Raw genomic sequence first — 25,745 nt, 5'->3', positions numbered from 1 at the left:
AAAAGGATTAAATATAGAAGGAATAAAGTTAGCTCTGGCACAGCTACTTGAACATAAGTAGATAAGAAGCTCCTTTGAATTTGAAATGTGTCTATGTAAGCCATATGCATTCTGCTTAGCTTTTTCCTGGCATAATCCTCAAAAACTTCACTCCTGGAGGATGTAGGAGCATGATTCAGTCATCTTAAGACATGTGGATCACTAGATTTGGTCCTGGTGTGAGAGTGAGCCAGGATTGCATGTGCACTGCTGACACCAGCTAGAATTGTTGTTTCCTTTGAAGTCAGGGAAGTCTGTTCTCACCGAAACAGTTACTATCCAGCTTGAATAATGCTGGCAGAATCTGACTCGCTCTTCTTGCATTCTGCCAAATGTAGCAGACGAAGAACGCAACGTAAAATATTTGCACCATGTCTGAGATATTGGAGTAGGATCATAGATCAGGCATTTGTGTTGTTCTGGAAAAGCTTGTCAGAACAATTTCTTCTGTATTTACAAAACCTGTCCACACCTTTTCATTACACAGCATTCTATTCTTTATTCCTTTTCTCACTGACTGCTACCTTGTATGAGCTGTCAGGGATGACTTTGCTTTGGACTTCTGCAAACTAGTTTGTTTAGAATAAGACATTAATTTTTTTTTTACTTTTCAGTAATAATTTTCTTCCTGCAGTTAGCCTGGTCTGTCTGTTTCCCAGGCACCTCTTATTTTAATTGAGCTTTGTGCTGACCAGACAGACTCTTCATGACTCAAATACTCATACACTCTTCTGCTAAGAGATGTACTGAGGACTCTAGTGACAACCCTGGTAAATGAGAGAATGGCAGAGTATCCTTTCTTATTCCATTTCTACTTCCAGACACAGTGGTGCCAGCACTAACTGCACATATTTTTCTAATGTGGATACCTGTGTACTAGAAAATAAGGCCAAACTCCTGTCCTCTTTGCTGAAGTAGGAAGAAACCAGCAGTTTGGGTACACTTGCTTCCACCCACTGGAGGTCAGCACAGATCTTCACAGGAACTGGGAAGAAGCACTCTGGGCTGATATGAAAGGGAAATGTTATGATAGTGGATATGATGCTCGATGTTGTTAGAAAAGTGTGTTGCTCTGCACTGTACCTGGTGCCATCTCAAGACTCCTTACAGCAAATTTGCATGCACGTTCTTCCACTTGATTGAGACAAAGAATAGAAGGGGGTTTTGGAAAATATCTACATTGTAAAGAGAAATGATTCCTTAAGTTGCAACCAGTTGAAAAAACACCAGAATCAAATCCTTTCCAAGTACACGAAGTTCCCCTTGTCTAATTTTTAAGGTTCAGAGGAAAGTAACTCCATTCCACCAAAGAGTCAGGTTGAGAATCAGGTTGAAGCAGTCAGAAAGGATGATAGGTCTGCTGCAAATCCCATTGGAGACAAAAAATAATCTCCAGTAGTTTTTCATATGGTTAGAATTTCGCCCATAGATTTTAATGTTTGAGAGGACCCTGATGACTGTTGTCTGACAATCTGAATCACACAGACAGTGGAATGAAAGGCCAGACTGCTGTAGGGAAAATTAGCAAATCTTGAGATCTGGAAATCTCAGTAGAAACTAGTGAGCTAGAAAGCAAGGTTGTCTTGTTCAACTACTTTCATGAAGCCCCACAAATATTATTGTGTTTAAAGCTGTCTTTGTATTTCGAATATCACAGTAAAAACTTAGCAATGAAGGATTATTTGGCTTTACTGTTATTTAATAAATTAAGAACCAGAATACAGCTTTGCAAGTGATTGATGTGGAAACTGCTTTGGTAGAGAATTGATATAATAATCTAGGCAGAACAATGAAACCAACTGTATCGAGTTCTCCCTTTTCCCCAAAAATAAAAACCAATCTCACAAGCACTGTTTAGAAGTTGTGAAGACTTTCTTATTAGCTTTTTTCTAACATTGTAATGAGATGGCATTTGTAATAGTTGTTATACGGATATAAGTTTTTTGGATAAATTTTGAGTAGCTTTATTGACATTGTTTGTGTTAGATGTAAGAAAAACAACTTCATCACAAGCAGAAGAATGAGAAGTACAAGGTTTAAACCCAGACCCTGAATACAGCCCATTATTGCTGTCTGTTTAAACAAAAATTTGCCAATGTTAAGGGAAAGAAACATAAATTCTTCCACTGCTTCTTTTGAAAAAAGGAAAAAGGCAACAGCCAACGTTACTGTTATCAGAAAAAAAGGTGTTTCTGTCAGATAAGGAACCAAGAACACATTCCTCACTAAATCTCTCCATCAGATGCGTAGCCTGTGTACTACCGTTACTAACCCCTTGCTCTGTAATCTCTCTGTATATATGTCTAATTTATCAGTTTCTTGTAGATTGTCAGCAGCCTGCTGCCTCCATACCGCCACACGGCTCACAACTAGCCAGGGGGCCAGATTGCCAGACTGTCAGGTAAACTTAACTAACTCTCTTCTCTTTGCACATAGCTGCATGCACGCCTGCGACTCCCCTCCTCCTCCTGATACAAAAGCTCTTCGCTGCACTTTTCTAACAGCAAACTTTTAACAGCTCAAGGAACAGTGACAATTTCTGCAGTGACAGTACAAACACGAACCACGGCATTCATGCACTTGCTTTCATGTAAAAATATGGAAAAAATGCAGAGTTGGATCTTGCAGCCCTCATTTGATTTTTTTTTATGCAGACAGTTTCTCAATCATGCCAAAATAGTAATGATTTTATTTTTTGCTACATCATTTTCTTTTAAATGAGGGGGCTTTAAATTTTAGGGGTAGATTCAGGCTTCCCTTTCACAACGTGGCATTTTAAAGGCATTTGTGAGATTTTAGCAGACACTTCTAAGAAAGTTCTCCCTGACTTGGAAACTCAGACCCAATGCAGTCAGTTTTTAATCTTGTTTTTAAAAGTAAACACCTGATGTCCTTGCTCATAGGTGGTGCAAAGGCCAATTCATGCTTCTCAGACGGCTGAGTTAATCAAGGCACAAAACCAAACCTAAGCAAAAAGAGATGCAGTGATTTCCTTTATCAGTTCATGGTACATTCTGTGCATATATTTCCTTGTACTGATGCTGTCCTTTGAAGTAGGTTACATTAATTTTAGACCTTAGTCTGAACTGTAGTGCCCAAGTTGGTAAATAGCCAAACGTATAATGAAACTGTTTCCCCCACAGTGCTACACTAAACTTCCCCTGGGGAATTCTGCCATGGTGCCCACTGGGGAAGGGGTGTGGTACAGCTTTCAGACCACGCATCATTCACAGGGGATCTCTTGGTGGCCTTAAACTCCTGCTTCATTAGTGCCTCTCTTTCACTGCCTACAAAGTGGAAGTATTATTATCTTCCTTACTATATAAGGGTAATAGGAAAATTTTACTGAGAAGTTGGGGTAAGCTCATTATAACTGATAAGTATCATTTACTGATTTGCAGTTTGGAGTTTTACAGCACACTCAAAGAAAGTTACAAGTTACATTTAAAATCCTTAAAATGACTGTGATGTCTGCTGTATTTTAGATGGTACAGCAAATTAAGGTTATCATTAGATGCTTTGGATACATAGAAGCTTAATGTCAACAAGCCTTATTTTAACCCTAAATTTTAACCCTTATTTTAACACTAAATTCTACTCTGTTCTTTCCAGAGCTACTCTCCTTCTGAAGAATATGCTCTACTACTAATGTTAGTATCTCTTTAAATGTAAACAAACAATTGCTTCTGCAATTTTAAAAATTCTTCTTAGAATGGAAGACCTACCTGGTTTACTACTGACATATATTTGTCTGCAAGCCTTACCTTCTGATAATTTAAAATATGGTTAATATTTTAAAAAAACTTCAGTCATCCCACAAACAATATACCTGTATACTCAGCTGAAAAACTGACTGTCAAGTGGCTGTGGTTTTTTTACCACTAGAGTGATATTCTCCTGGTAAGGTGAAAACAACACGCTGTTTTTGGTATATTCACTCTGTTGCCTTGCTTGCCTCAGCCACAGAGCTGCCCAGCTTTGTAAAGCAGTGAAGAATAACAAGAGATTAAAAGCAAGCCAGCATGATGGCATAAATTGTTGAGCTCTTTAAATAAAGATTTATTTATTTATTTAAATAAATTTGAAATACGGAATAAAATTTAAAGAACCAGTTAGACTTACTGAGGTTCAGCTTTTCTGAATGCAGCAGAGAAGGAAGACAGGAGCTTGTCCCGCCTTCCTCATCCTCTGACAGCCCGTGCAGGTGTGGTGCATGATTTCAATCACAAAGTGATACCAAGAGGCAAATGAAAGCTCTGCCCCGCCCTGAAGTCATGTATTTTAAGAGAGGGGTATGTTTGTTTTTAAAGTCTCTGACAGAATCCTTGAGGTAAGGTGACCCCTCAGTGGCATTTCAGTCAGGACTGAAGGAGAGCTTGTTAAGAGTTGTGTTTCACACATATGTTTTCCACATCCTGCAGTGTCTAATCATGATCAAACTAGTTAATATGCCTGGCCATAACACAGGTAGATTCACAGAGTATTCCCTCATCCATTATCTATACTGATTTGTGAGTGGGACTCGTATAACTCTGGAATTTTTAGTAGTTGTGATTCCAGTACATAGGCTTTGGTAGGTCTCGCTAGATTAGCTATACACAGTTTCAAGTTGAATGAAGACAAAACTTTAGACTCAAGTTATCTATTAGTGAAAAGAAAAAAAACAACCAAAACCAAAATGAAACCAAACCCAAAACCAAAACAAACAATCCCCCGATACTTCAAATGAAATTAATATTACACATTTAATAAGAAATAATGCTTTTCTTTATAAAAAACAGGAAATAAATTTTAAATAATGTAAAATATTACTGGTTGCATTCTGAAAATATTACTGGTCTGTTTATACTTTCCATTGCTGATTATTTTTCCGTTACAATCAATGCCAGACAATATTGCATGTGAATGGCATTGTTGAGACAGAGAACAGCGTGCTTACAAACACTGAAGTGCTTTGCACGCTGTTTTCCAACTGATTTTAGAAATACGTGATTAGAATTTTGGGTGCCATGGGGAAAAAAAAGAGCTGCTTAAAACCAGACAATAATACTGACACAAAAAAATGACACAGACTTTATTCATCAATTGAATGAATAGATCCCCAAAAGATACCAGCCTTTATAGAGATGTTTACAAAAATGTCTATTAAAACCTAATGTTTTAAAAGCTGCACATATCCCATGGGAGGAATGTAACAACATTCTTCCTTATTCTCAGTTAATAGTCAACAGCTTCAGGTTCTTCCACGTCTCTCTATTGCTTTGTGTTATAAATCTTACCTACCATCCTCTACTGCCTGCGACTGTCAATGTGCCTGATAGCTCAGCTCCAGGACCTGCTGCCACGAGCACCTATCCTGCTTGAAAAGCACACTGAATGCCATATTTCTGATGTATTTTTGGTTTATATACTGCTGCAGCAATCTGCTTTAATGAACTGGATGTATTATGTTTCTGAAGAGGGGATTGTATAACAGTACAGTTATAGGAGAAGATTTAAATCTACTGGAACTAGAAGTGACGTGGTTATATATGTTGCTATGAAGGTGCCTGATAGCCTTGTAATTTTTTTTCTCTTTCTAATTCCCCTAATATTTATTATTGGTTGAAAAAGAGATAGCAAGACAGAGTTTTCTCTTTCTTCCATGCATAGAAGTGTGCTTGTATTTCAAAGTAAGAAGCAATGCAGAATTACCATGAAGAGAAAATTAATATAATTCTAAGGACAGTGCTTAGAATTGCTAATCTGAGCATAGCCTGGGATAGTTTGTATTACAGTATTTACAGTCAGGGCTGACTTTGTACTGAAGGTCATGCCATAACATTATGTTGGTTGTGTTTATTTGTGTAGAGGAGAATCTTATGTGTCTCAAAAGATCCTCTTTCAGGCCATTGCTGTACATAAGTAGTTGTAACTATGACCATTTCCTCACCAGTCCTCTCCCTCAGAGCACAAATGTCTTTTGTTGCTTATTTTTAAAGCTGGGAAGGAAGCCCCAAAAGACAAACATGTCTGCTAATGAGCAAGGAATGTGTGCATTGAGTTTCTGTTCCTTTCTGGCAGTTATAGGAGTCCTGTTGAAAAAGAAATGGGGCAGCAAGGGAGTTGAGTAAGGCAGTTTTTGTAGGGTCACATCTACCACCTTTTTTCCCCCCACAGATGTAATGTTAAAGTTGTAATTCACTTTTATATCTCTGAAGGACTTAAGACTAGTGCTTCTCTTAAGCCTATCTTGAAAACTTAGGAGGTGCTGAAACCAGGAGCTGGCTCTTGATAAGTGGATGAGTTTGAGAGCAAATACAGACCTTTTAGATCCATCTGCAGTCACTCCTGACACACTTGTTTGTGTGGAGTAGGCAAAAATCTCAGCCAGATCTCTCTTTAGATGCTGTATCTGCATCTGCAGGTGGCAGAATATGGGAGAAGAAAGGGATAGTTATAGCCATGGAAATAATTACTTAGCGAGTACAGGTTTGATGTCTTCTCAGTGTTTGATTAAACAAGTCCAACTACTAAACTTCAAGAAAATATTTTAGATTAAATATTTATGCCTAGGTGCTTAGAGTTAGACTAAATCAATATATAAACTGAGGCATCTTAGTCCATAACACTACACACTTTGAGGCTGAACTACTCAGACAGCTGAGCATAAACCAAAACTTGTGAGGTCCTGAACTTATATAACTCATTCTCACCAGCCGTGTTACAATTGGGAAACTTCAGGAGCATTAATGTGAAACAGAATCTAACTTAAGACATGCAACTCTGTGATCTTCAAATAAGCTCCTGCTGAATTGTAATACCTGTGGATTTGTAGTCATACCCTCCTAGGCTTCTCTGATTTGAAAATGTGGACATTGCCATCAACTTTCTGTCTTCAGTCAAACGCAGTGTCATTTCTTTGTTTCCTGAAGTAAATGCTATATGTGGAACTAAAGACATTTTCAGTGCCACTGGCATTTCCAGCAGCAGATTTTCATATACCTCTGGCTTTTCAAATTGATTCATTTCCAGCAATAGACTAATTGCATTCCTTCAGCCAGTACTCCAATAGTCTGTGCTGCAGAGATAATATGTAAAAGCATAAAAGAACTATTTCTGAAGAAGGAACACAGAAAAGGCAAATTCTCTTGAAGACAGAGACATAAATGATTGTGCTTTATCATATATCACACTGTTGAGCTTGGAATAACTTCAAGACTGTAGAACATTTGAAGCATTGAGGAAAAAACTCTTCCTAGACACATTAAAGATCTGAGTTTTGTGGCACTGTTTTTCTTCTCTTTATAAACTACATTTACTTGCATTTTTTTCTGGTATCTTGTTTTGCTGCTTTGAAACTCTGCACCAAGAAGTGGGGTGTGTTTGTGTTAGCTGCCCCTCATCTTGGCTGCTACTCCAGCCCCATCTGGTTTGCAGAAAGCTGGTTCAGACCTCTCTACACAATGTGACAGCTAATGCTACAAATGCACATTTAGAGGTTTATCAGTGAATGCTGTTATCAGACAAATTGTACATGAGAAACAGTCAAATGACAGAAGTACATGACAGAATAAAGAGAATCCCAACAGCACAAAACCCAAAAGAAAACTAAACATAAAAAAATCCCTACCCTTTGGGAGTGTTAATTACAAAATATATAATGCTCATGTTACCTGATGAAGAAGGTTAAACTGTGTTTTTAGAGATGTACTAGTAAATAGGTCCCATTCAGTAAGAGATCACGTTTTCACAAAGTTATGAAACCTGATTTCCATCCTGGCACTGTCCTTCATTTCAAACAATCGATCAGCTGCATATAGAAAATCTTCAATGTTCACACAAAGATGGCACCTGCATCTTGTCCTTCAAATTTGCTCTCCCATTTCGCACATGCATTCTTTTCTCCACACAGCGTTTCTCACCAGAGCATGCAAACAGCAGCTGTGTACAGGAACTGCAAGTGGGATATCTGGACCACTTCAAATCTGCATCCAGGTGTCACTGAATGCATGCACACTGAGGATTTTCTTTATGCGTACTGTGTGTCTGAGGATATGGATTTAGAGATGAGGCTTCATGCCCTTCTAAAGTTCATTTCCAGCCCTGTACTATTTACATGGATGTAAAAAGTTTGCCGTGTATTTTAAGCACTTTTTCTCTTTTCTTTTTAATTTTCAGTCCTAATGCTCTTCCAGAAGAGCAGCCACATTCCAGCTCTCAGTGTGCCCCTCTCAACTGTCTCTCTAAGCCTCCTCCTTACCCCTAATCTTCATATGCAACGTAAGAGAAAATGCAAACAGAGTGGAGTTCGTGCAACAAAAGTTGGGGTTGTTCCCAGCAAGCAGGTGGACAATCCTGCCTTGTTGCTGCATTGGCAAGTCTGGATTCATATCCCCTGCTCTGGCAACTGAGGGAAGGTTGAGAAGAAGAACACAAAGCACAGAGCCCAACCTATCAAGAAGACTTTTTATGGTTCCTCTGATTGTACTCAAACTGTGCTATCACGACTGAAGTGTAGTGAAATTTAACATCTCAACAAAAATGTTCCTCCCAGCTGCTTGGCTTTACCTCTGAAATCATGAGAGACTTAAGCCAATGTTAAAAAAAATATGTTACAAAAATCCTACCCTCACATACTCCAAGTTCAGCCATAGGAACCAGTTCAAATTTCCTTTTGTCTTCAAGGGTGTGATATTTATTTCTTACTTTATTTGCACCAGAATTTTGTGTTTATGAAATACAGTCTTTTTTTTTTTCTGTGAGAGTTGTATTTAACTGATTTTATTTTTTAAAACCAAGCAGAAATAACTTCAGTGAAGAATGACTGTGTTAATATTAAAAAGAGGCTTGTTGCATTGGCCAGCATATGGCCAATTTTTATTGCACAAAAATGTTGGAAATGGGTTGAACTGAAATGTTAACAATGACTGTATATTTTGCTGCTGCACTGATTTTGTTTATGCACTTGTTTTTTTTAATTCCTATTACACTAGCTTCTGGTTTTGTTCTAGCTCTTCACTGAAAGATAATTATTAAGCCTAAGAAGGAGATGAAAGGATAATGTATTGATTTGTTTTTAGTTGTTTGCTTGCATTGTAATTATATTTTTTGCATTTCAGACAAGTAGACGAATTGGTGCTGTTTTCTGGGATTACTTTCTATTTGGTATCTGAGAAAGAAAATCTAAAACAAGTAAAATGCTGTGTGCTAATTAAAAACATTCTTTCCTCCCACTCCCATATTCAGGATCCTAGCTCGAGGCCTTACCAGGGAAGGCTGCTATGAATGGTGAAGTCATATGCATTTCGTGTGAAGTATTCTGTGGTGAAAGGACTCATGCAGGTAGGGTTAAAGGTGTGGGTCAAAGTTAGTAGGACTTTACTGTAGTGCATTTTTTCCTTGCCAAAAATCAACAGACACAGAACCTTAGCTCATGTCAGTTTATGACAAATACTCAGGTGATCTACACTACGCAGACTTTATCGCAACAGTGCACAGTGTTCCTAGTTAAAGATTCTTTCCTATAAAAGCTGAGTAAGCCTGTTCTTTTCTTAAAAGCAGTGAGTTTCAGAATGAAATCAAGGATAGAGGAATTTATTTTGCACAGTACCTGGCAGCAAGGCAAGCAGCTAAATAAGGGGTTGTGTTTCAGCATCTCTGGGCTTCCCGTCTGGTTATCAGCTAGAAAAACAAGTCTGCAGCACTGCCTACCTACCTACTTGTTGGTAACTAGCAGGCTCCTTGTTTTGTCAGGTGGCCTTAATTTATTTACAGAAGAAAGGCTTAGATATTTCCACATGTCTTTATTCCTTCTCTGCAGCACATGTATGACCTACAAGTGGGAAACACAATACAGCCTGAGGTATAGAGCAGCTGAGAAAAAAAACAATTGCTGCAGGTGTGGTTGGAACAACTCTTTCAAATTCTGCCTGGAGCTGAGAAAACGAAGTCAGTTTTTTAGTAACAGTGCTTACCAAATGTTACAATACACAAGACATCAGCAGAGGAGAGAATCGGTGACCACTCAGTGTGCCTAACAAATCATTATTACCATAGTACCAGTAACGAAGGTGCTGTAAATAGAAATATTCTATGTCATCAACAACGTCTGTCATGTAGCCTTGGCAAAGCAGCTGAGCTATTGTAACAAAACATCCAGAGGTAGAGAAAACAGGAACAAATTGATATCCAGTTCTGATCAGATCAAACAGACAACACTCAGCAGTGTTTTGACTTTGGTTTCCATGCAGTTCGCATGATTCTCCTCGTAAATGTTTACATCACTATTCAGCATCATACTTAACCTGTTGTCTTGTCATAGAAAAGTCAAGTGAAACCTTGTTCAGCTCTATCATAATGCCTGAGACTGAGATTAGCTGCTATTTTGATTGCTATTTTTAAAAAACCAACATTTTGTCTGAGGCAAATTCAGCCTTCAAAAAGCGTCTCCAGATTCCTGGCCCTGTTTGCCTGGTGTAAGAATATCATGCAGTGGCCATGCCTGCATCCAACAGAGACAGCTACTGTATATTGTTAATAAGAAAAGGAATTTGCATAGCATTTTGAATACGGTTACCACAGACTGCACTTGGAATAGTTTTTCCTATTTTCATATCCAAATCAAAGACATTTTCCCTGAACTTTAGTTAAGCAGAAAATCGGTGAAATACATTTCCTATCTATATAGATACAAATTTATTGGGAAAAAATGTTGTATCAGGACAGTTTAGAAACATATTTTTATCCAGTTGTTTTTTGCAGAGCAACTTTTGGAAATCAAAACCTTGTACTGGCATGTCCATGTGGATCAAGGGTTATGAAACAGCATCCAGTGCTATAGAAGTTCTGGCCCCATTTTATAGAACTAATAAATTTTTTATTCTCTTAAGTTTTAAATTCTTAATTTCTAAGTTTTCAATTTACATTTTTTTATATGTAACAAAACTTAAGTGTTGGAAGTGTAAGAACTAGAAAAAAGCCAACTTAAATGTACAAATGGTTGTAGTTATTGCATTGTGAGTTATAAAACTATATAGGTCCCTGGGACAACTTTTATCAGTTAATCAGTACAAAATAAAATACATACCTTGAACTTAAGATGATAAACTCTTCTTTGTTACATGTTGATTGATGACATAAAACTTTGTGAGAGATTTTGTAGGAAATATTTACATGCAGACAAAACCAGAAACAAAGACCTGGGATTTCTAAGGGTTGCAAAATACTATATTTTGCCCATTTAAAATGAATTTATGTTGTGTTGATATCTATTCTGCTTTTTAAAGATTAAGAAAAGTTATACATATATTTTTAATGGTTGAGTATACTCAGAAGCACTGCAATGTGTCATACTCAGTAAGGAAGCAATTCAAATCCTGCTCTGACTTTTGTGTCTGAAATGCAGCTTTTGTTCTCTATGATGGCCTTGAAATTTCTTTGGATTTGAAATAGCTACTCGAAATAGAGTTATTTAGGTCAAAATAGGGGCATTTTGGTTTGATTTTTTTTTTTGGCTGTAGTGAAAAAATATTCCTTGTTCAGTGAAATGATCTGCTCCTGGAAATCAAGTTTATAGTAAATGTGTGGGGGAAAAAACAAAAAGAAAGAAATAGAAAAAAAATCAAATATAAAGGCAGAAAAAGATGAAGAAGTAAATTGTAAAATGTAATAGTATGGAAAATATATTTTCTATCAGTCAGAAGCTACCTGGAGGTTTTACAGAAAGAGGACATATTACCATTTTTCATGCTAATCGTATAGAATTTTCTGCCTTCTAGAGGGAGGCAATAGTGATATTCTTTCTGATTGATCTGATTGACAGGTTGGCATCTCTGTGCTTTCTCTATCAACATTTTTCACAGTAAATTAATGTAACCATAGTTATACAGTAGAGTTCGTAGAATGAAACTGTAATTAACGCTGCAAGTTTTAATGCCAAGATGATTTTCAGTTTATTTTTTATTTTAAAAAAAAATTTATAACGTTGTTTAAGCCATTTGCCACATTAATGTGTGTACATAAAGGAGATTATGTTATGAAATATAACCTCAGTCATGAAATATGACCTCACCTATGAAGGCTGCTCACGATAGTTACATTGGAAATACTTAAGTAAGCTGTTAGTAAAATTTGACCCAGTCCTTGTCACACTGGAGACAACACCCAGAGTCCAGGCCCTTATTTTGATACCAACCTTATTGTTCAATCACGCAATGCCAAAGTCAGTAGTTGTGCTACCGATGCCACTATAGCTGGATTGATCATCATCATCATAAGGTATAGATTACATCAGCCTTTCTGAGGTCTGTTCCTTTCTTTGGCAGAAGATGCGTATCCATTGAGGTTACAGTAAATTTCTTTCTTTTGTACTTCAGAAATGTTCGTTTGAGAATGGCAGGCACTGATGTTTTACCTTTGAAGTAAGATAATTGCTATAGTTACCTCTTTAAAAATTCCAGTCATCACTTCTTTTCAGTTTTCCTTTGCTGTGTGTGCAGTGAGTCTGAAAAGGATATATACTATTCAGACTTTTTTAGCCATTAAGGGTTTTTTTTTTTAGTTTAATTAAGCATCCTGTGGAAAAGAAATAAAAAAGCAATTGCCTTTTGCCGTCAGGCACAAATGCATCAAAATATGCAATGTAAAATGTGTGCATGAGATTGTTAACATTGTGTAGCTTCTCCATATCCTTAACTAAGCTAGAAAATTCTTATTTCTTGTGTGATATGCTTATTCCTCTTGCTAGAAGGGCAAGAGAACTATACAGAGAGTCTGTGTCTTTCATTTGGAGGCGCACGGCTTAAATCCTTATTGGTTTTTAATCTGTTTCCTGTGGAGTTCTTGAAAATCCCCTTTGTGAAATGTAATGGCAACCAAGTGACAAACTGACAAAAAGTAAAGGAAAAATCCTACATTTCATGGCTGGAGTTGATGTGCAGGCAGACTCTGGGTGATAGAGCCTTGTGTTTCAAAAATGTCTCTCTACGAAGCTCTGCATTTGTTTTGATTATTATGATCTGCTGTAAAAGAAAGGGTGGATAAGAGTATGTTCACGTTAGTATTCTGAGTTTTTATTATGTGGTTACTTGATTTCAGAAATATTTTGGAAATCAATAAACAGAAGGATTTGATAAAAGTTTCAAGTAGACTGGTTTGCTAGCTGAGTTGTTATTTTATCAGCTATGAACAAGAAATAAGAGTAATCTAGCTTAGTTTATTATTATTTCTTCCGTTCACAGATATGGCTATGTGTGCTATGCCAGTGGATAAATTAAGTCCATTTTATTAGTTATTGCCCTATTTATTATCAGCCCTGTGGTTTGACTGTTAAGGGGTTAATTAACTCGATCCTTTGTAAACAATTAAAAAAAAAAGAAAACTGATGTTTTGTGACTTTTGTAATCTATTGAATGTTTCCATTTGCATGATGTTCTGTATCTAATGAACCATACAGATTGCTGTGTTCCTTTCAAAAGAGTTTTAACATTGGTGGAGTTTGTGACAAACACAAATTTGTATACTGTATGTTTACTGCTGTAATAACTCAGCTACTCCTATGTTGAATTGACATTATGTTGTCCTGCCTTCTTGGGGTTAAATGATGAAGTGTTTCTAGGTGGTGAAGAAAATACAAAAGTATATATGTTCATTTGCTAAAGACTGAGTATTGGAAACTCTTCTTGTTGTTACTTTATGCTAAAAGCAAAAAAAGTTAAATAATTCTTGTTTCCAAAAGCGCATCATTTGTTTTTAAAATTGAAGTAATTCCCATGTTAACTCTTCCTTGTCCTTGTAGACAATCCTAGATTAATGCCTTGTGAGGGATTCATAAAGTCTGTGCTTGTACATGTGTAATATGATCATGCAGTCAAATGGTTGGGAAAAACACTCTAGTGCTGAAGAAAATAATTAAAAGAAGCTGATATACTGATTCTTACATCTTTATGTTCCAATTAAAATTACAGTGTAATGCATAACTGTTCCAGTGAATAAACTGGCCATTTTTGTTCATTTAACACCATTCTGTCTGGTCTGCTTCTATTTACAGCAGTCTGCAGTGCTCAGACTTGGCTTAGACTTTCACAATCATTTAGCTTTTAAAGGTCCTTAATTGTAAGTCTAAAAGGCATCAGACAGGAAATTAGGAATGGAAGTCAACATTAAAGGAAAAGGGATTAAAAATTAAAGCAAAGATGCTTCCTCTGTTTTCTGAGTTGGAGGAAGATACTAAAATACTGTTTATCCATATAATGTTTCCAACAAATTTGTGTCATCTCTGAAATGTTGCAGCATCTGCATAAAGTTTCAGTAGAAGAATGCTTTGTAAAATGCAAATCTCCACCCTCAGCGTATGTGGAAGCAAAGGAAGAGCTGAAGATGACATAAAATTGGCTTGGGAGTACTGTGTGCAGGGTACCATACCTCCTTTTTTACAGTAAGAAACATCCTTTTCCCTTGTAGAAGAGCCATGCTCTGAATGCGAGGAGGTGAAAATCCCTCCACACTGATCCAGGAGCTCAGCCCTGGCCGGAGGGTGGCTGCTGTTTGCAGGGTCTCTGAGGGATAGAAAATGTCCAGCTTTCAGAAATGGGTCAGGAAGAGCCTGGAGGGATGATTGCACCTCCAGGCCTTCTGTGATGTTTGACTCAATGGGAACTATTGGAGGGCTGGGTTTGTTTTTGGCTGGCTGGAGAGGTGCATTGGATAGTAACATGATTTGTGCATGGTGACAGAAGTGAGGTTCAAGAGCTGCTACTTGTCTAAGTTCTTTCCACTTCTCTTTTTTCTTCCTTTTTCTCATCTAACTGGGGGAGGTCTCACACATTATCTGTGCTCATTGCAGAAGTGCCTTTGGCAACACTCTTCCATGATCATTTTAGCAGATGTGTGACTGCTCTGGATAGAATTATCTTACACTGGGTGTTCCTCTCCTTCAATTTTAAATTAAAAGAGTTTCTGTGAGTTAAGGAGAAAAAAAAAAAAGAAGGAGAAAACAGGCTTTCCTTAGTGTATTTGTTCTGAAATCATTCTTATTTCAAAGTTGATGCGAGAAAATTCTAACCCATATTGCTCCTTCCCCTTCCTCTGTATCCTCCCTTCAGCTGGTCCTGTGCAACACTCTGAGAGGCAATGGTACGAGTAAAGTCACTGAAGTGGTCTGGGTTGATAAAAAAGCAACCAACCAACCAACCAAAAAACAAACACTTAAACCAATCAATCAAACAGTAACCAAAACAAACAAACAAACAAACACGAAAACCAACAAATGACCAAAACCAAAAAAACCACAACCAACCAACCAAAACTAAAAAGAAAAAACTAATTTCTTTTTTCAAAATAAAATTTGTCTCCACAGAAAACACCTGTGTAATTTCTCCCTTGGGAACCACCATTACCCCTTATTCTGGAGCAAGAAGTGGTTTCTGACAAATGAACTATTGTTTTTCATATATATATATATATGTATGTATATATATGCCAGATGATAATGGAAAAGATGCTGAGGCTTAAGTTTACAGAGACTGCCACAGCAAGTCTTTGTTTCTGGATGCCTCCCTTAATAAATCCTGCAGTTATGTATAAAGAAATGCAGAACGCTCCCAGTTATACCTAAGGGCAGGAGGAGCTGTTGTTTGACTCTCTTAACACCATAAAACACTGACAGGCCACTGGAAACTGAGGTTAAGCAGGAAAAATTACTGCATAGGTTTGAACAGTGTTGAAACCTGGGTTTCATGAGACCAGTAGTAAGAACAGAGATACTAATTATGAAGAGGGCCATATCCAAGGGCCTGACAGTCACATCTTCTAGCAGCCCTTGACAGACAAACATAGAAAAGAAGATTTATATGTAGAACCAAATGCAAGGGGGAAATGGAGCTAAAATGGGTAGTACTAATTATATGCATGCTGGGAAAAAATATTTGGAATAAAGCCAGTTCTCATCTATTTTTTGTGGTAAAGGCACAGGCACAAGTGGAAGGTCTGAGTGATTGTCTGAATGAAAGAAGAAAGCCCTAACTTTGCACAAAAATAAGGCTCAGTACTGTAGTTGACAACTCAGCAGAAGCCTATTAACCCAGTAAAAAATATTGACCTTTGCAAGAATGATTCCTTCTTGACTAGAGTAGTATATTAGAAAACACACATTTCATTCATTATTATTTATAAATTCTTTTATATCATATTGGAGGTATTGAAATTCAGGAATAAGGTTCATTGGCTGGTTTTAGAGCAAAAAAATGTTTAATTTATTGTAATAATAATTTATGATTGAGAAAATGTTATTTGTGAGAAAGCTCCATATGAGGGGGAAAAGAAGGCCTTTCATATCTCTTAAGTGAGTTATCAGGAAACTTTAAAAATAAATAATGACAGTTGTATCCATTTAAATTAATTCATAGGATCCCCTACCTGGGGATGGCTTTCATCTTTTTAAGTGTTGATTATATCTCTGAAGGAAATTGATTTTTGCTATTCAGTGGCATCATATTGGTTAAGGTATTAAAACTGAAACTATTTACTCAGATTGGAAATACAATATGGAAAGCGACATCAGTACAAAGCTTTCTTGAAGATCAAATTCTGAATGTAGAGGCTGTGGAGGGCCAATATTTTGTCCTCCCCACAGAGGTGGGAAAGACCTATGATCACAGGAGAAAAAGAGCCACTGTTTTTGAAGCACATAGGTCATCTTCTATCCCCCTATACAAGACTCTATAGCTTTGCTACAGAGATAAGAAACCTCTGTCAGAGATAGAGATAGACCTCTGTAATGTCAGATGGCTCAAAGCTGACCCATCCAAGGTAGTTCTTTCTATAGTGATACTGCTTGTCAGTGCTCTAAGATGACGTGGCAGCTGTTCCTTGTGGATGTATGGATGCCACCATCAGGTCCTAGACCAGGGAAATTAACTTAAAATCAGGTGGGGTTTGACCAATACTGTTCACATGTGGTTGGGAAACTTGGTTTGACCTGAATGAGTGGACCTACCATTCAGTTTGTTCCTTTGAAATCTGATTTAAAGAGATCCCTGGGCTGGAGTAAAGGCAGTGGACTTCACTGGGCTCTGTCTGGATGTTGGGCATTTACGTAGGTGGAGCAGATGGCAGGGCTGTGGCCATAGTGTGGATTATCTTGTGCAATTTGAAGATGTGACTGATGAATGCTTTTGTGACCAGCTTGTGATTTAACTTCAGCCAAGCAAGCTGTAAAATTAGAAGTTATATAAATGCACTTGATACAAATACCAACAAAGTCCTACACTACTTAAAAAGAAAATGCCTCTGTGAAGCCACTGCTGCTTTCAAAGGTTTTTATTATCTAAGACAACTACAAAGTTACTCTTTTTAACTTCAGAGCACTCGATGCATATGAATTCATTCCCAAAACGTCTTTGCAAATTGAGTGCTGTTATCTCTCACCTACAGATAGACAAATTAAGACTGTGATGGGAAAACATCAACACTCAATAAAGTGAGCCAAGTTTCCTTATATGTAATCCTTCACCTCTCCACCCTCCACACACACAAATACTGAAGTAGTTTTAGGTGCAGTGGCCAGATGCTCTCAGCAAGGTGAGTTATCTAGTCCATGTGGTGCATACATTGCTCCAGAACCTGCATTCCTTGAGTGCTTGAGTTGGTTCAGAGTTTGTTCTGTATTTCCTCAGTGCTTGATATTAATAGATCCTCACTATAAATAGCTGAAGTTTAGCATCCACTTTCTGGTTTTAATTTCCGTAGAACTATGCCCTCCTTCTGACTGTCTGCCAGGTCTGTAAACCAAAATGGCAATTTGACTCACTGGACCCAAGAGAAAAACATTGCCTAAACATGGGAAAACTTTTCTTCCCCCAACAATGTTAGCTCAGTAAAACATAGATGTTCTTTTTCTGGTAGACAACTTTGATTTCCTTTAAAGTGACTACAACCCTTTAAAGAGTGTATTCAAAACCATGAATATGTGTCTGTGACAAAGCCCAAATTAAGATTCTGAAAGTTCTGAAAGTTCAGACCCTCGTCTGTGCAGTTATGCTTAATGCTATTTATGCTTGAATATAAATGCATGGCACATTTCATTATGGAAAGTTACATACTTTATGGTTTTCAGTGCATAAAGCTTTGGATATATATACTATAAAGTTTGTTTGAAATACCGAGTTCCAAAGTTAGACAATGTTAGGTCTCTGGAAGTAAAAATACATTTTAAAAATTGTAAGTATGAATAGAATGCTATTTTTGAGATTCAGGATAAAATAGTAAGTTTAAATGGAATATGAGCATTTTTTTTATCCTATTCACAGTCACGTAATAATCACATTTCGGCCCAGAAAGATCCAAAGGAATCTGTGGAATGCAGAACAAAACAAAGGAAATCAAGGGAGGAAAACTTAGAGGACTCTGCAAATGCAGCGACAACTTTGAAGTCTCTCTGTTTCAAGTCACTATAAATTATTCAGAAGCATGCTGGAACTCCTGTGTGTGTACCATATGCCTCGTTAGATGCAATCTTAAGTACCTGATAGCTTGGTTTTTACAACAAGGAAAAGGAAGTTAATGCAGTATTGCAATATTGAGACCGGTATATTTTCTTACAGTGCTGGAAGTAATAATTACACCTTTATTTTCACAACATGTTTTATCAGCCAGTTGCTCTCTGGGTGTAGATTTGTTAAGCAGGGAATCAAAACATTTTGCTTTACTGTTTAGGTAAGCATTCATAGAGAGACAATGGTTGATGTTTAATGTATACAGCACCTTAGCAGTACATGACTCTTTAGACAGGCTGAGAGAGTTTGGGGTGTTCAGCCTGGGGATGAGAAGGCTCCTGAGAGACCTTAGAGCACCTTCCAGTGCCTAAAGGGCTTCTGTGAGAGAGCTGGAGAGGGACGTTATAAAAGGTCATAGGACAAGGGGTGATGGCTTTAAACTGAAAGAGGGTGGGTTTAGATTAGATGTTAGGAGGAAGTTCTTCACTGTGGGGGTCGTGAGGCACCAGGACAGGTTGTCCAGAGAAGTTGTGGGTGCCCCGTCCCTGGAAGTGTTCAAGGCCAGGTTGGATGGGGCTCTGAGCAACCTGGTATAGTGGAAGGTGTCCTTGCCCATGGCAGGGGGTTTGGAACTAGGTGACCTTTAGGCATCTTCAAGCCCAAACCATTCTATTATTCTATGATTCTACAATCCCACACATCACAGCACCAATGAAAGAGGGCGGGATTTGGGAATAAATGCAAAGAGCACTTAGTTTCATGGTCACCAATTTCCATGAGGACAAAGCCCCTGCTCCCAGCCTCAGCCCATCCCAGAGCTTGTGAGTCCCACACAGGGAAAATGCCAGAGGAACAACTCATAGCAGCCACCAACTCCTTCGACAAAAGATATCCTCTTTTCTCCAGAAGTCACTGCCAACTGTCCCATCACCCAACCAGGCATGGGCCACTCTAAGAAAAGGGAGAAGTTGCAGAGTTTCTCAGGAGAAGAGATGGTGGGTAGGAGCTGGCTGCTACCATTATCAGTAGATTAGCACAGCCCAGGTCTCCAGCCACCTTTGGGAAAAACAGTCCCAGGATCTTTCTGGCATGTATTTTCCTGTCTGATCACAAAGAACTGGTGGGCCATATTATGAACAGTTTTCCCTAATTTATTAATTCACAGTTTTCAACAGTGAATTTAACCTGATCTGGCAGAAAGTTAGATTTTGGATGTGAGGTACACCTAAAAGAGTTGTCACACTTGCCCTGGGAATCAGACCCCACTAAAATGTTTCAAATTACCATGTTTGTTTGTTTGGTTGGTTGGTTTGTTTTTTTTTTTTTTTTTGCAGTGGCTGTTGTCAGTGCAGAGGATAAAAATATAGAGAAGAGTAGAACATTTTCTCAAGCATAGGTTGCTTTCTATGTCCTTTTTGCTAACATGACCTTATGGAAGTTTATTTTCACCTGTAATTAATGCAAAGCAAAGCATTGCTAATGGTATCTAAATGTCTGTTGCTAATGGTATCTAAATGTCTGACATCAATTGGATACTGAGAAACATTTCATTAATCTGTGGTGGTGATAATGAAGAATATTCTAATTTCTGAAAGCAATCAGTCTCTGTTAAATGAGTGCTATTTTGCAAGACTTGCCTAACAAAACTGATTAGAGGGAGCAATTACTCCCTCTAAGGAGCAGTCCTTCAGTAAAACTAAGGGATGTGTTTGATAGCTTTATCTCAACATGTTTTCGATAAATTCCAAGACTTTGTTTGCAACAGAAAAAATGCTTTCATGCAGCAAAAAAGGGATGAGACAAAATTAACAACAAAGCAACACGTAGAGGAATGTTTCTTCTTTGGTTATCATAGTGCTGTTCTTGCAGAGCTACATCTACATGTTGGTGTTCATCTGTGTGACAGGGAAAGAAGACCTGGCTGTAGGGGGTATAAGTAGAATTCTTTATTACAGTGGCTGGAAATGGACAAAACCTGCTGCTGGATAGTCCCCATAATTATTTTCAATGGGGCCCAAAATGACAACAGGGAGAAACACAGGCAGAAACAGGGAGATTAAGCACAACATTGTTCCCTCTTACACAGTCAATCAAGGCAGAACATTTTTATTAGCAGCACTGTTCGGATGAAAAAAAACTGCCATGTATTTTCTTCTGAGGGCTATTTACCCGTCCATTTTTGTTCCAGCAGTTAATACTTAGGATTTGAGAGACCCCTCTTAGATTGTTTGTCATGGGTTACTTCTGATGTTTGACTCCCAGTTCCTGCTATTGACCCTGCAGCTCCTTCTCACGGGGAAGTAAAGCCATTCCTAAGATACGTCAGTAAGTAAGTAACAAAAGAGCCCAAGTGCATTTTTTAGTGTAAACCACGATAATGTCACACATTCAGGGTCCCCACCCTGTTCTGACACACACACTGGGTGCTGTGTAGGGAACAAGCACCAAGCTTGAGTCCCTCTCATCTTTGTAAGCCACTCTCCAGGCTAAGAAGCCAGAGTCTGCAGCCTCAGGCTGGAAGTCACAGCATGTCTTTACCTGCATCGTGATCTAAGGGAGGTTAAGTATCTGCCTCAAATTTGCTTGCTTACTCTGTGTCTCTGTTTCACAGGCTGCAGTTGCTTTGTGGATCATAACTGCTGCTGCTATTGGAAGAGACTTTTCGTCTGGAATGTGCATGAGGGTCTGAGATGAGTGAGATTCTTCTGTAATTAGTATCCTACTTGTTCTTTTGCTATACCGGTTCTTGTTCTTCATTATACTTCCCTGCTGGCAGAACTGGTTTGTGGCTTTTCCCATACACAGTTCACAGAAGATTCAAACTGTTTGATGAGCTGTACACTAACTTAGGCAGGACTTGACTTGGTTAGCTATGTATTTAAGTATGGATTTCCTATATTATAAGCTACATTTTAATTCAGTTTTTGTTTGGAGTTTCATATCTAACAGAGAATGGCACTTTTCTGTTAGATCTCTGAGAAGGTACTGTCCAAATCAGCTCTAAATAAGCTACTCCCAACAAGTTAATATTTATAATGTTTAGAAAGATTTATAAACCTACTTCTGTTAGGTGCTGAGTTTATGCATCTTCTTTCTCAGGGTCTTGTAGATTAATGCTCTAAAGATATGTTATTACACAGATTTGCTGGGGGGTACAGCACAAGGCAGAACTCAAGAGAAATCAAAGCTAGAGGCCATAAACTGAATCCTGGAATAGATTTGTAGTACAGCTATGGAGAAAATAAAGTTAAATTCCAGCAGAAATAAAGAATCTTGACCAGAGGCAACAACAGAAACAGTCTCACTCAAGGAGTTAGTCAAAATCAAGTATTTTGAAGGTTGTTTCCATTAGGAAAAGGTCAATCCAAAGAGGTTTACTGGAGGAACAATGGTTTACATGCAAAGTGAAGGATTTTTTTTTCTGACAAGCTAAACAAAGATTGCCTGTAAAGTCCTGTTTCCTTGAATGCTATGAGTCTCCAACAGCATGAGACGAATGCTTCTGAGACTTTCACAGACCTGAAAGTTGGAAGAAGTGCTCTTTCAACTTTTTCTTGAGGCTAATCTTGCCAGCTGTCCCTGCTTTCCTTCTACACCTCTGTGTGCTTCCATAGGGTTCTTATCGTTCCTCCCACATGCAAATAAGGTACAATTAAATCAAATCTCCACCATTGCATTTCTCACCACTCCCCTAGAAAGCTTTGGAGCTGGATGGCCCAGCTATTGCCCAGGTTTGAATGGGTTAGCTGGGGCTTTCTGGTGACCATGCAGCAGAGGGGTGTGTAACTCTTCCTGCACTTTGCCTATGGTGGGAGTTATGCTGCAGTATTCAGGTAGTGCCATTTTCTGACCTTGATATATTTTAACCAGTATTGGCAGCACTTCCTGCGTTTAAGCTTATTTTTCTGTTCTCAGATCCCTTCTCCAGTTATTGCACTAATCTGTTAATCATTAAGGTAGATGTTTTCCAAGATCATATCTGTCTCTGATTGATCTGTTACACTTAGAAAAATGTTTTCCCTCTCACTGACGTTGCAGAAAGACTCTCTGACTCTCCCCGGAGATGGAGAACAAGAGAGATTGAGAGCAGTGTATAGAAAAGGAGGAAGGTCATGCCAGAAGGGGTGGGCAGATTTCACCGTGTCAAAGCAGGCGGAACAGAGCAGTTGCTGGTGTAGAGCAGTTCAAAGCCAGCTTGAACCAGCTGCTCCAGGTCTGTGCTGTAACTAACTGAAAAGAAGAGAGACAATAAGCTACTCTGAGAAGCTGGTACTGCACTGCAGTGTACAAATGCTCTACAATTACCACGAATTTACTGTCTGTGTGCATTTCTTCTATCACAGGCTGTCACCGCACTGCTTTAAATACGTCAGTGTGCTTTAGGAGGATTTTCTCAAGAAAAGGAGCTTTGTGACCAATTTCCTGATTCTGCAGAGTTGGCATGATTCTCTTTTCTGAGGTGACCTTTATTTCTCAGAGTGGCACTGTAATAAGTTACTACTCACTGATAACATCGCAGAAAACAAAATTAGCATAGTTCTTACCATTTGGTTAAGACTTGCAGGGTGTGTGCATTTGCCCTTGCTTCCTTAGCTATTTTTCTTTCAGGAGTGAAGCTCCATGTTTAAAGAGGCAAGTACAAAGTTCAGTAATAAGTGATATATGCATCTCCATATGCCCAGCCCTAGTCAGGTGACCAAAGTCAGGAAATAAATCAGTCTTTTATCTCTGAGTCACTAGTTTTTTGTATGTTTACAAAAGTAAAACCTGATGTTTGCGATTGCAAGCAGACAAAAAGAATCCAGGAGGTGATCTGACTGCTTCATTTTGAGTGGGAACTGACAGGGGAGGCTGTAAGATATCAACCCTCTTCTGGAAGAGGATGATTTCACAGAGACGAAAAGAGTGAGATCTGCCTCATGATCCTTCCCTGCTACATGTGGGGTATGGGAAGCACCACCCTGGCCTCTCTCTCCCTCTCTGCCTCTCATGAGTCAGACATGGCTGGTGCTTCACACAGGTAGCTCCCTGATATCAGGAGGTTGTGTGTTACCATCAGGTCCTACATGCCAAGAAAGCCTGCTGGAAAAAATTCAGCAGGAGCCTCACACCATAGCACAGGGCTTTGGAGGAAGCTGATGTCCCATCACGTGATTCCCCCCTGGAGATGTGGCCTTGTTGCACACATGACTCTCTGGGTACTGATGAAAGGTACCCTTCTCCCCTGGGAGTCAAGGAAGCTGGGAAATCAGCAACTTGCCTGAGCAGCCCATGAAATTTTATTACAGAATGTGTAAGGGCCTAAGAGTGGCTGTATAGGTCAAATGGAAGGTCTCATTTGCCCACTTCCCATCTCTGACAGTGGTCAAAAAGAGATGTAAGAGCAGGACAAGTACAAAGGGGTACTTCCCCAAAACTTTCTTCCAAGGCTCAGCAATTCATGTACTTCCTGGCAACTAAAGGTTGTGTTGGACCACTGCCAAAGGGGTAACGTCCCTGGAGTGCAGCTCACTGCACTTGTTGTTCATGAGGGAATCCTCCAACTACGGCTGATGGCAAATGAGGCAGCATGCTGCAAAACAGGAGGCCATCTTTAAAGAAGCCCTAAAACCTGGGGTTTCTAAAGCCTGGGAAATCCCTGTGTGGTAGGAGCACTGCTTCTCAACTGGTTTGCCTCTAACTGCATCACATCAATCTCCCTGCCAGACTCAAAAGTTCTCTACAGGCTGCTGTTACCCATTCTCACAATGGCCACAGGTTCTGCCTCTGAACATCATGTCTTGGTCAAACAGGTAAATAGGTACTTTCAGACACTGTTGCTGTATAAATAAACCTCATCCCACATCTCACAGCATCATAGACTTCTGATTGCCTTTCTCAGTTAACACTGATGAAAATTTAGAGAGAAAGGCAAGAGCTTTGGCCTGAACGAATCATTTTAGCTGGAATCATTATTGATGAAAGCATTGCAGCTCCATCCCTGGCACCAAAACTCACTTTTAAGTACGAGGACTCAGATGCCTTTGAGAATGTTGGACACGGGGGACTGCATTACGGCTAACTTGTTTTACGCTTTCACTGACACACTGGGCAGGAATTGGGCCCCCCCTCTCAGGACAGGCATTGCCGGGGCGATCGGTGGGAGAAGGCGGCACACGGACGCGGTGGGGCCGTGGGTGAGCGGGGTGAGCGGCCGGCCCAGGTGGCACTCCTGGTAGCCGCCCGGGGGAACGGGAGCGGGGTCTCCCGGCGAGGAAGCGGAGCAGGTGCGGAGCCCGCGGCATCCCCTTCCCTGCGCGGCCGCGGGGGGAACTCGCACCGCGGGCGCCCCGCTCGGGGAAGTCGCCGCGCAGCCCCGGGACGGGACGGGCAGGGCAGTGCAGGGCTGGGGCTCACCATGCAGGAGAGGGACCTCGCCCGGGGCCGGCGGCCGCTGGGCAGGTAGCGGGGGCAGGGCCGCGGGAGGCGGCGCCCGGCCAGGTGCCGGCGAGGGAAGGGAGGGGCGGGGAGCGGCGGGCAGGTGCGGGGCCGCCGCGATGCAGGCGGGCGGCGAGGGAGGCGCTGCCCTCGGGGCAGTGCGGGGGTCGGGGGGGGCGCTGAGGACCCCCCGACCTCTGCCTCAATCTGCCTTTCTCCGTTTCTCCGCCGCCCCGAGGATGAGCGGAGCCGAGGGCGCGGGTTTCAGGCGGGTGGCGATCCGCAGGAAATCCAACCCCGCTCCCGCCGCCCTGGCCGCCGCCACCAGCGGAGCAGCGCCCACCTGCCCCGCGGGGCCGCCCGCCCGGAGCTCGCCCGCAGGTAAGGAACGACCCGACGGCCAAACCGACGGCAGCGCGGTCCCGGGACATCCCGGGGCATCCCGGGGGGAGCGGGGGAGCGGCAGGGTCACTTTGCCGCGCGGGTCGGGGCCGGGCTGGGTCCCACGGGCTTCCAACGCCTGTTCGCCCCCCTGAACAAGTAGAAGGTATCAACTTGTGCCGTGCGTGTCTGTGCGAGGAGGATGAGTGGGTTGCTCGCGGGAGTGCGGCTGCGGAGCCGCTTCTCGGAGGGGCTGAGCTCGGAGGAGTTATGAGTTAGGGACTTCGGAGCCGGGGGCAGCGGCAGCTCGGCTCGTACCCTCAGCCCCCATCTCGGCATGAAATGTTCACAAGTTGTACTTTTTATTTATATATATATTTATTATACTATTCTAAATATATGTTATAATACATATATTTATATTTTTCTATATAA

The 25,745-nt window shown here is 40.1% G+C and overlaps 2 protein-coding genes and 1 long non-coding RNA gene across 7 annotated transcripts in view; 2 read left to right on the top strand and 1 right to left on the bottom strand.

Annotated features, from left to right (window-relative positions):
* BICD1 (BICD cargo adaptor 1) overlaps positions 1–14,036 on the top strand; it is a 171,063-nt gene extending 157,027 nt beyond the window's left edge. For 2 of the 5 annotated variants that reach the window (XM_051784533.1, XM_051784532.1), the window contains exon 9: positions 8,200–14,036. In XM_051784533.1, coding sequence (XP_051640493.1) covers positions 8,200–8,432 — 233 coding nt within the window. In that variant the 3' untranslated portion in view covers positions 8,433–14,036. Of the gene's footprint in view, positions 1–2,364; positions 2,441–8,199 lie in introns of all 5 variants that reach the window. The other 3 variants (XM_051784537.1, XM_051784534.1, XM_051784536.1) reach the window with 3 other exon arrangements.
* On the bottom strand, positions 2,450–23,138 carry LOC127469793 (uncharacterized). The gene is made up of 3 exons (XR_007904075.1): positions 23,057–23,138; positions 6,345–6,439; positions 2,450–3,004 (listed from the first exon to the last, which is right to left on the bottom strand). It is a non-coding gene; the product is annotated as an uncharacterized LOC127469793 (long non-coding RNA).
* Positions 23,139–24,986: 1,848 nt separating this feature from the next.
* The window catches only part of FGD4 (FYVE, RhoGEF and PH domain containing 4), a 111,698-nt gene continuing 110,939 nt past the window's right edge, over positions 24,987–25,745 (top strand). The window contains exon 1 of the mRNA XM_051784538.1: positions 24,987–25,310. Within this exon, the coding sequence (XP_051640498.1) occupies positions 25,049–25,310 (262 nt within the window). The 5' untranslated portion in view covers positions 24,987–25,048. The remainder of the gene's footprint in view (positions 25,311–25,745) is intronic.

The sequence above is a fragment of the Manacus candei genome, unplaced genomic scaffold, assembly GCF_025592945.1.
Source record: "Manacus candei isolate 608988 ecotype Guabito, Panama unplaced genomic scaffold, ASM2559294v1 h1tg000018l, whole genome shotgun sequence".
In the NCBI taxonomy this organism is placed as follows: Eukaryota; Metazoa; Chordata; class Aves; order Passeriformes; family Pipridae; genus Manacus; species Manacus candei.
The sequence above is the reverse complement of the archived record's forward strand: the minus strand, read 5'-3'. Positions and strand labels throughout refer to the sequence as shown.